Raw genomic sequence first — 11,481 nt, 5'->3', positions numbered from 1 at the left:
CTAGGGTGAGGCACCCCTGCCTATGGCAGGGGGTTGTAACTAGATGATCTTAAGGTCCTTTCCAACCCAACCATTCTGTGATTCTATGAATCACTGCAGCAGTTAATGGCCAATTAATTACATCATCTATTAACAAGCATGCTTTCACCAAACCACTGCTTTGGTAAGTAAACACAGAAAATGTTATCATATGAACACATCAAAGCATGCTTATTCCAGGCTATACACACCACAAGATCTCTCCTCTTGGAGGTACTTGCTCTGCTCCTGTGGGAGCCATTGACATCTAAAGAACTCTTAAGAATGAAATTACAAAAATACATAAATACATAATTTTTAAAAGCTCTAATAACTGTTAATCTTCACTGAAAGGCACAAAATAACCAAGGCAGTCGAAGAAATTCCAGGTAAGCCCCCCAACAAAATGAGCTCAGTCGAGGGTGAATTACTTAACCTCCACCTTAGCATATTTTTTATGTTAACCAAGGCAAAAGCAGCTCTGAGCAAACCTGTACCAGCTCAGAAGCTTGTAAGTGATGCCACATAGCATATTTTACATGCTTTTTCTATAAACCATTTACTGTTTGCAAAGCAGTCAACTCTACTGGATTTCAACAATTTGGTGAACATATTTGTGTGATAAATAGTAGAAACGCTTGACACTTGCAAGATGTTACAGACAATTCAGTTAATCGAAGATAACACTTGATTGCCAAAACCTCTCAGTAAGTGACAATCATTTGGGGTTTTCTGAAGTCACACGAAGAAACAGCTTGTTCCAGCTTCCAAAATAAACAAACCCAACCCTTTTATTTTAGTAGTTTTCTCCCGGCCTATATATCCAGATCCATGACAAGCTGATTTTTAGGCAGATCTTCTAAAAACAGGAAACTGTTTACAAATGCTCAATAAAACCATTCTTTAGCACCACATATGACCTAGAGAGGATGTAAGCAAGCCGAGCCAATAAATGCCTCTGTTAGCAGCCTTTGGGATACCTTGCATCATTTGGGTAAGTCTTTGTCACCAATGAATAATATATTCCCACATTCCAAACAACTAAAACCTGGCATCCCACCAAACTGTTCTTCAAATTGTGTCCTATGGTACTACTGTATTTTCTTCCAGAAATATTACAGAAATCCAGTAATACCAGTAATAAAGAGCAAGAATGGACACAACAATGAGCAGACGAGCATCAGCACCAGTTTGGAATGAAAGCCCATGTTACAGATCAGTATTCCTCATCTTCAGTAGGTGGCACTGACTCAGGATCCCTGAGTCAGCAGAAGTATCTACTTTATTAAATATAATTTTCCTGTTCATGGAATTTCTGACAGATAAGGAAAATGCATTAGACTGGAATAACACTGAAAGATGACACTTAAACATCATTGTTAAATACATGTTATTCCAAATAACTGATTATTGAACTACATATATTTCCAAACACCTACTCAATCATTTTCAGCAACAAAACTATACTGTAAATAAATTCACGTAGTAAAGGAAAAAGAAGCACGATGTATTTATAGTAAAACCAGTCAATTAAAATGTGACAACTGAGATTCTTTTTAAATGTAAAGATGTACATATATAATAATAAACAACCTTGTTAACACTGATAGAAATAGAATACCAGATGAACTTTAACATGATGTGTGACAAAATAGTAACTCTAAAACTGCTGAAACTTGGAAGAGTAAAAAAGCATCACCCGCTCCTTAAAAGAATGAAACCAAACCCCAAGCTTCTTTTTTTTTTTTTAAAGGCCATGATAGGAAAGCATACAGTTTGAACACAAACCAAATATGAATGTCGACTGGACCGGTGGGAATACCTGGCCCTCTCTGAATCTTCCTGAGAAAGAAGAAATGCAGAATTATTTCATTTAAGAAGAAAGATGATGGCAAAGTAAAAACAAGCAAGGGCAAGCAACATGCTGTTAGCACCTTTAATGCTATGTATTATTTTGAGTAATATGTTGTGGCAAGTGAACCTATTCAAGTCAGAAGAACTGTGATTTCACCCGATGTGGATAGGTATGTCAACGCACTACATCAGGGGATGTAAATGAGGGCGGTTAATATAGTTAATAATCAGTGTCCAGCAGTCAATCTTTCTTCTGATCACTGTGTTATTGCAGAAAAAAAGTATGGGAGCTCTAAAATTACAACATTAAAATAAAAATTAAAAGATTAAAAGCATGATAAAATTACATTAGTAAGAAATCTACTATACTATTACTAGAGTCAGACTGTGAACATTTTACAGCCATTTTAGCCCTAAAAGATGATCATTCTCAGTTCCCTCATACATACTTCAGATTTTCTCCTCTATTCTAGGAACAAAGGTTCTAAAGCAAACAGATCAATTAAGTTCTATAGGTAGTTTTGCTCTACAATGACAGTGAAAATAATAAACCCAACTTACGAAATTTGGGGGAGGACAACTAGCTAAGGTACCTCAATACCTTTTGTTCTGCTGAAAGATCAGAGAATGCTAATTTTGGTTCATACAAAGGAATATAATAAGCAGGACAAAAATACAACTAATTTAAACATTAAAATGTTTCACGTGCCATAAGCTTCCAAAATTTTTAGTTACAGTACGTAAGCATGTTAAGAATAACCTTAATTCCAAACTATACCATTTGGGCTCTAAAACTAGGAATCCTTCCTTTAAATGACTCACTTCCTACAGTTTTTGACATGCAAACTATTTCAAAGATCATAAGCCAATTATCTATAGGGTTAAAAGCTCAGCCTCCAGATCACAGATGGACATCTAAAGTCTGAAGCTGTTTTTCATACTGCTTATGGTCCTGTGATTATTTTCTACAATATCACTGGATACATGAACTTGTTTAATATTATTGTGACTATTCAAGAGGCCTAGTTAATACTCTGCAAGCAAATAATTTCCCCAAATGAGGGGGGTAAGAGAGGTTCATTTCAAGACATTTTAGTCTTCCTTTCTACAGTGTCTATTTTGAGGTTTAAAATGAACATTTATGCTATATAACCTTTCAACACACTACAGTTGGATCACTGACAGTTTTATATATAGTTTATGCCTGTGGTCTGAATGCACAAATACCTGTTAATAACATTTGCAACTTGCAAGCAGCTTGCTATTTATATAAGATTCCTCTTAAGTGATAGTATAACACTCCAGCTAGTAATATGGTCCTATAATGCAGAACTTTAGCTTCTGATACAATTTTCTGTAGGTAATTTACAAAAGCTAACAAGTCTCTTCCTGGCATACAATCAGAAAATAGAAAGCCAGTGTTAAGTGTGCAGCATATTCAGGTTAAAGGATAAAGGAAGTACTAGAGTACATATTGCAAACAGCTACTGCTGCTAGCTATCAAGCTTGATTTCTAAGAATTTAAGTTTAAAATATGCACTTCATATAAAACTTATATGAGTTTAGGTCTCCAAATCCAGGAAAGGAGTGCTCAGAAATCTGCTGCAAATGTGCCTCTTGAGAATGCAAAAAGAAGGTGGCATTAATTTTGAAGCAAGATTGCTCACAAATGCAATCTGTGTTCCACAGTTCGGAAACCCTTGCTCTCCAGCAAAAATGCATTCAAATGTGCATTCCACCAAGAGGTAACAGGAACCTGTGTCACTCTTTATAAGCGACATGAGAACTAACATATACACAGATGTCAGCTACACAAAGAAACACTATAAAGCCAGCACAACTTTTGTTGTATATAAAATTCTAATGACAGTTCTAGGATTTCCCAACAGAAGTGCTGATCAACTGTCACGGTAGTTTTAACTACTTGAAATTACAGTTAGTGTCTGCTTGTATTCCTTAAATCTTCTCAATTCAAAATATCCACAGCACAAGCACTTTCTTATAAACATAAAAAGAGTCATCTCCCATGTGCCTAGAAAGGAATTCCCGAAGGAAACATTGCACTAAATTAGTATAAATTGAACAGCAGCTTTCTCATATTGTAACTCAACTATCTTGACTCCTTCCTACTTGGTGGATTTAATCTAAATAAATGAACAGTCAAATACTTTATCATTATTCATTGAAAAAGAGGGTCAAGGGTAAAAGGATGCAAGTGATGCTTGGGGTGGTGGGTTCTTCCCCCTTTCTTTTTAAATCTTTTACAATTATTTTTTGTAAGTCATAGAAGTGACTTAATCATCAGTGAAAAGACCAGCATTGCCATGTTACTTGAAGAGGAAGCAAATGAATGCAAGTCTACCAAGAAAAAAAAAGTAAAAAACCCAAGCCCCACAAATTAACAAAACCATTTTAGTTTTACTGTTTCAACTGTTTCTTTTCAACTTTTCACTGTTGAAAAGATGTTTAGCTAGATTGAAACTAATGTAATTTCATTTTAAAGAGATTCATGACTTCAAGCCAGCACATAGTGGAAACCAAAAACCCACTTGGTTTTAAGAAAAGCATCTCATTACATAGTTTGCCTTTTGCTGCCATAAGGTACATTGCGTCTCCACATCCACATACAGTTTAGATGTAATTTTTTTCAGTAATAGAACATTTGGAAATGTCACACAGCAAACCATTAGTAAATTACTTCCTCCAACTCCTATGTTAGTTCTCTGAGCAGCAAACCCATGCACAACAGGTGGTTTTAGCCTACCATCCATTTCTGGATATGAGCCCACTTTCTATCATATGAATGCTGAGAAAGCTACAGAATGTAAAAACAAAAACCAAACAAACCATTTACAATATAGACTGGACACAAGACTGGATTCTTAAACCAAATACTTCAAAAAAACCCAAGTTAATTGCTATGGAATCTCCAGTGTATCATCAGATACCTACGGCAGTCCAAAAAGTGGCAGTATGAAATAATAAGAACCATGTGAAAAATTGAGGCAAAACCATGTTTAGTGAATTGCACTTGTTATTAACACAGGAAAAAAAAAAAAAATAAAATCAGCATTTACATGGATTTGAACATAATAATGACAAATAATAAATTCTTAGTCTGTTGCACCTGTGTCAAAACCCAAATCAAATGCAACAAACATGAAATACCCAGACTGCTCAAAATCTAGTTCCTAGGAGTGAATTTTTTGCTCAAGAAACTCAAGCTTTTTCTTTTTAGAAGAAATACGTAACTACAAGTGTAAATATTATCCCAATTTTTTTTTTTTTCCCCACAATAAAGATCCTGGCAATAGCTATTTATTGTAAATACTTTTGGTATAATCCATATGGGAAGAAATTGACTGAAAACTGCATATCCAAAGTCACATATCGAAATTATCGAGTTACTACGTATATTATAAATACATTAAAAATTCTCTCTACTTTTTCCACAGTAGTTTATCCTATACATTAAGCAGTGGTCACATGTGGAAAAGGTCACATTTATTATTTATCCTGTGCTGCCAGTTATCCATATTTACATGGACCTTTTGCACAGCAACAAGCAGCAAAGTGACTGCCATGTGATAAGTAATTATTCTTATAAAAGCACAGGAGTCACCAGCTGACTCAGCCACAAATATTATCGTTCAAATCCAGACAATATTAAACTTAACAGTAGAAGTTGAAAACTGTTCCTCTCTATGCAAAAATATTTATGCAAGCTTGAGTTCTGGACATTGTCATCATGTTCTCTCTTCTGCTCATTTCAATCAAATAAGCAGTAATAAGAAAGCCTCAGCCCTTTAAATATCTAAAGATAAACATTTATATTAATCTTGGTCCAATTTGGATTGCTAGCATTGAATTTACTGTATTTGTGAAAGGTAAAACATCTGATTATGCCTGTAAAGCTAGAATTTAAAAATCACATGAAAAATGTTTTATTTTTTGTTTTAAAGAGCACCAAAAGCCTATTTCATACAGCATATTTTTCCCACAACATGAGTGAAACTATTAAGTTATTATGATTCTATGATTCTAAGTTGAAAAAAAATCAATGTCACATTAATATTTTGTGAGGTGCTATTCACAGCTAAATACAAATCAAATTATCCTTTCAGATATATAACCCAAGCAGAAAGAGGAAGGGATGGAGCAGGAGAGAATGCTGAAAATACCAGCACGCAGCTGAATCACACCACAAGACAAAACCTGATGCAAGTGCATTTAGAATTGTACTAAAGGTTTGCAGTAATTTCTGATGATTTACACTACCTCTTTTTGCTGTCGCTCCAGCTCTCTCATACGTATGTCTCTTGCTTCTGCTCGAGCTGCCCGTTTGGCTGCAAGCCTGGCTTCTGCCTACAAGTAAATTGGAAATACTGAAAGTTTAAGACATGTTTTTTGCATAATGGTTTGACTACTCAAGTTAATAATCTCTTCACAAATCCACATTAAGATTCTAACATCACAATATATATATATAAGGAGTAAAGAAATCAGTTCTCAATGAAATTCAGCGAAAAACCCTCAGAAATCTCTAAGACCCAAACCATGTAATTTCATGCAACTTCTTAAAACTGTAACCTTCAATGGGTTTTTGCTTTTGGTTAAGGATGTTTCTTTTGTGCTTTTGCCACTATCACAGCATAGATTTATGTAAAACATTTGAAACCTATAAAATTTGTTACAATTGCAAATAACTGTCTTTTACTGCACTTCAGGAAAAAGGAAGAAGTATTTAACTCAGTTCTACTTTAACCTGTGATTAAACTACAGGTACAAAAATATCTATCAAACAATGGCAAGAAAGAATGCAAACACATTGCAGCTTTATTATTTAAAATGGCTTCCCTTAACTTAAAATGATCCTCATTAAGACTGTTTTTCTATATTTTGCACACTTAGATGAAATGATTCCAAGTCTGTGTCAGCACTCTTGACTGCCATGATGTAATCCTTTTTCCAAGCAGCATAAAGCTACTCTTCTTCCTACCTGATGACAGCACACCAGAAGAGCAAGGGAATTCCCATGCAACAGGAAGTCTTTTCTCATTCGCAGCCCTACTCTGTAAATTGACTGTAATCACAGTTCTGTGGCATATAAACTTCCACACAAGCATTTATGTGGCACAGAAAGAGAAAGTACTCAAACAGCTGATACATCTAGGTTTAGTTCTGTCTGTAGATCAGCAGATATGCACATCTAGCCTTTAGACTCTGGCAAGGCTTTAACATCTATTAACATTTATCTTTAATCAAGACAGAAAGTTCATTTGTTTACCAATCCACACTAAAAATCAATTCCCATCTCACCACTCTCCCCTAGTCCTACAGCCAGAGACCTAACTTTCACATTCTTATAGTAGAGGCAGAAACTCCATTTCTTCCAATTTACTAAACTCTTGATAAAATACATGAGAATTCTACAAGAAATGCCACCAAAATCAAACCACCTCATCTTCTCAGAGAAAATTTTTAGCAAGCAATGGTTTGGTGTTATGTTAATTATTAATCTGAGCAACCAGATTTCTCAAAAAAGCACACAATTTCAAAAAGATAAAGCACAGCTCTTGGGCTTCCTTCACCAAATCTTAGAGCAAGAGACAAATCACATTAGCATTTGATAGGCCCTCATAACCAATGATGCTTTATTCTCAGCAGAACTGTTAGAAAGCAGACCTTGTTATTTATAGAGCACTCAGAAATCTTGATAACTATGTCATTCTAATTCCATTAGCATTTGAATTGAAAAGCATTCCAAATACAATCCTATTCCTTGCTCATAAAGTCAGTTCAGGTTGCTTTCCAATGCTTAACTTGCATTAAACAGATTTCAGTTTTAGAAAACTACAGAGTGGCCACTACAGTCTTGATTTCAGTTTCACTAGACAATCCCTATTTGTTATTTGGAAAGGCAGAACTTTCCACAGGACAGAAGAAACTGTCTTCCATACCAGCTGGCTTATAGCCTTTGTCAATCTGAGAAAGTTAACAGCCTTAGAATCCCTCACTTCAGACACTGAATAATATGGAGAGTGCACTGCTTACAGAAAAGGATGCACAGATCCCTGTTCCTGGATATGTGTATCACCTTTACTTTTCCTTGGTTTAGGTAAGCACAGGGAATTTAATGCCAGGAAGGATAACACAAAACAGAACACAAAGCACATCCTAAAGAAAGAGGTCTGGTAACTCAGAAGCTCTTGGAATAAGGCAGTAATTTGCTCTGATGTGGATGTGCCTTTATTGCAGAGGCATTGCAGGAGAGCTTGTCTCAATGCAAGCTCCCACAGCAAGGAAAAGGTATGAAAGAACTAGCCCTAGTCCTACAAGGAGTGAAGAGGGCAAAGATGGAGAAAATGAAAGAAATCTCACAAAGAGGAAGTAGTTTGACCAAACCCTTCACATCCTACAATAGAGCCCTTACCTTCCATTAAATATTTTCATGACAGATCATATTTGACCAGTGCAAAAAAATGACTACATAGAAATTAATTTCTTGGATCAGTACCAAAGAATTCTTTTCACAGTTTCCTAGAACACAGATATTTGTTGGTACCAAAAGGAAGAGAGGAGATTTTTTTTTTCACATGTCAATTTTGTCAAATTAGATCTCTGAATCCCAGAGTGCTTCTATGCAGTTTTCCCATGCAGATGATCCTGAGTGCTAGTCTTACAGGTTTGGCATACTCTGTTCACCTTCTCTTGATACTTAGAACACCTTTTAGGAATGTTTTCCTCACAAGACATCTGACTTCTGGATTATGGGACTCAATCCAACTGTTGTAACTAACATCTGCTAAAAAGGTAATTTCAGAACAGGAAGTTGAAGAACAAAACACCCCTTGACAATGAAAAGATAAGGAAACCACGTTGCAGAGATAATGGCCCCAGAACAGCAAAGTATATCTACTTTATATATTCATGCACCAACAACTGGCATGCCCTGCGTCAGCACGGTAATTCAGAATTTCCCTAGCCTCAAATGATAAGGTATATGCATGGCAGAGTAAAAGCAGATGTTATTTAAAGACAGAGCTTAGTTTTGTTAGCTGGCCTCTGCTGTTAAAGCCTAAGAAATGTGTTCTGTTCCTTCAAAGTAAAAGTCTTCCTTAGAATAAGTTAGCTAATATCATGAATTACAGCTACTAATTCAATGACAACAGCTGCTGTCTGACAAGGGATCTGAGGGCCAGCTTCTCCTACACAGACTGAGGGATTAACAACCTGACAGCAGTACATATTGTGATAATACAATATTCATAACGAAATACAACTTCACACACTATTTTAAAATTGGGGAACAATTTTAAGACTCCTACAGTGCAACCTGGGTATGGCAGCAGAAAAGAAGAAATGGTGCTATGTGAAGACACAAAAACATGTATGTAAGGTAACAAACCATTTCATTTGGAAATATGCTGAGTTCTCCCTAACAAGCCAAGAAAGGTGACCCTCAAAATACAGAAAAATGCCAGAAAGGGAAAAAATAATTCCAGTAAGAAAATCAGAAGGAATATTTAGAACAATTCAAATAGGTTTTAAGAATTATTAATAGACATAAACCAGTATGAAATGCCTAGCCCTTAAATGATATGCTGATTAGCATAAAAATTTTAGTTATCTTCATCAGATTTAGATTAATATCAGAATACTGAGTAAGTTTTATGAACTTTTCAACAAGCTGTCTTCCAGTTCATTTTTGACAGAAGGAGAGGGAAGACTTAATATACATTCATCCCCGGAACAGACATATTCAACTCTTATCTCTGCAAGGTAACACCTCTAGCTGTGAGACCTCGTATTAGTTTAACTTGGCATTAAGGGAGGAGGGAGAACCTTCACAGAAACATAGGATCAATGAGGTTGGAAAAGACCCTTCAGATTGTCAAGTCCAACCATTCTTGGCACTGCCAAGGCCGCCACTAACCCCTGGCACTGAGGCCTCGTCTACACGGTGTGTGAACGCTTCCAGGGACAGTGACTCCAGCACTGCCCTGGGCAGCCTGTTCCAACGCCTGAGCATGCTTTGGGGAAGGAATTGTTCCTCAGCTCCATCTAAACCTCCCCTGGCACAGCTCTATTCATTTTTGTTTAATTTACCCTTATGCTCAAATTTTAAATGATGGGGTTAGCGATGTAAGAGAACAAAGCCCCGAAGTAGTTTTAAGTAAGCTAATACTTATTACGCTTTGCTATTGAGTCCTTTCTTTCCAGGCTAAGTTGCAAGCTGATGTTGTTACACTGGTACCATGCAGAGAATACCCAGAAGAAATTTAAAGCCAGATTCCTTCTGCTTCGTTAACTATTCTCCCCAAAAAATATGAGAGGGAACTTGAGAGTGAGACCATGCATAACTCTGAGCCCCACACAGAGCATATCTAGCAGGGCAAGAACTTCCACCAGGCTTGATGAGAGCACAGCTTTCTGTAAAGTTACCAACTAAATTGCTGACAGACCATTTCCTATGCCTACAGTCTATGATGACTGCATTTGAAAGCATACACAAGCAATGGCCAATTAGAATCTGCATTTTGTACTCATTTATGCTAAGTATGATGAGCAGATTTGTAGATAGTCTAGCTTAAAGCTTCTGTATCCACTTGTACACAAACAGTACAAAGGCTTTTGTTTCCAAGTTGCAACACTTCCAGAAAAACTCAACTCCAAATAGACATCTGTAAGACTCTAAATTCCATCTGCCTCTTTCTTATATCCGGTGGGACAAAATTCCCCTTTGTAGCAACTTCTTGATAATTGCATTTTTGGCTGGTTACCTCCAGCTCCCTGCTTTTCAGGTGGTAATTCTGTTAAGGAAGTCCTGGTATGGTGCAGATACGAGGCTTATTTTGACAGAAATGTGACTTTTCACATTTGGAATAGGATATATTACAAATACCTTTTAATAATAACTACTGCTTATTCAACACTCATACACTATATTCACCACATACTACACACTGCAATGGGATAATTTTTTCTTTCTCTTTTAGTTTTAGACCCGAGATAGCAACTGTATTTTTCATTTATCTTTAGCTAAGATATAAAACTATCTGTAGAAATACCTTCTACATTTAAAAGTGATCTTGTTAATTTGCACTGATCTTAAAATTAACATCTCATTGTATAAACATTTCAGTAAGCATCTTATTAAAAATACTGTTAGTTTATATTAATTGTCATATTTTGGGCTAATTACACTTCTTAATGCTCATGTTAAAAAGTACTTTTTCCGGATGAGACTGCTTTCATCCCTACTTCTGAATTTAAGAAATTGGAAATGAACCAACCTCTCTGGCAATGTTACTCAGAGCTTCATCTTCTGCAGAAAACCTGTCTTTCACAGGAGTTCTCTTCCGTCCTGATCCAGGAGTTCCCATTTTTATTCTCTGGTTCTGTATTTGCAAAAACAGACAGGAAAAAGATCAGTTTTCAGACCTGGAATTAAAAACAAGCAATCCACACCCCAAAATGTAATAAATTCTCCAATTCTTTAGCCATGTAATACCTGAGAAACCTACATGCCATTGGCATAAATTTATCCAGCAGCTGTATTTCTAGGAAAACTTTATCACAAGATCTTGTGGCAGCTTTATAGAACTC

The 11,481-nt window shown here is 36.0% G+C and overlaps 1 protein-coding gene across 3 annotated transcripts in view; it reads right to left on the bottom strand.

Annotated features, from left to right (window-relative positions):
• Positions 1-11,269, bottom strand: part of LRRFIP2 (leucine rich repeat (in FLII) interacting protein 2) — a 41,424-nt gene extending 30,155 nt beyond the window's left edge. The window contains exons 1-5 of one of the 3 annotated variants that reach the window (XM_010016402.1): positions 11,169-11,258; positions 6,151-6,237; positions 4,637-4,687; positions 1,807-1,860; positions 231-296 (exon numbers count right to left, since the gene is read on the bottom strand). In XM_010016402.1, coding sequence (XP_010014704.1) covers positions 231-296; positions 1,807-1,860; positions 4,637-4,687; positions 6,151-6,237; positions 11,169-11,258 — 348 coding nt within the window. Of the gene's footprint in view, positions 1-230; positions 297-1,806; positions 1,861-4,636; positions 4,688-6,150; positions 6,238-11,168 lie in introns of all 3 variants that reach the window. The other 2 variants (XM_010016404.1, XM_010016403.1) reach the window with 2 other exon arrangements.
• Positions 11,270-11,481: the final 212 nt, after the last annotated feature.

Source organism: Nestor notabilis, unplaced genomic scaffold (assembly GCF_000696875.1).
Source record: "Nestor notabilis isolate BGI_N333 unplaced genomic scaffold, ASM69687v1 scaffold12576, whole genome shotgun sequence".
Lineage (NCBI taxonomy): Eukaryota > Metazoa > Chordata > Aves > Psittaciformes > Psittacidae > Nestor > Nestor notabilis.
Note: the sequence above shows the minus strand (reverse complement) of the source record. Positions and strands in the feature narration are given on the sequence as shown.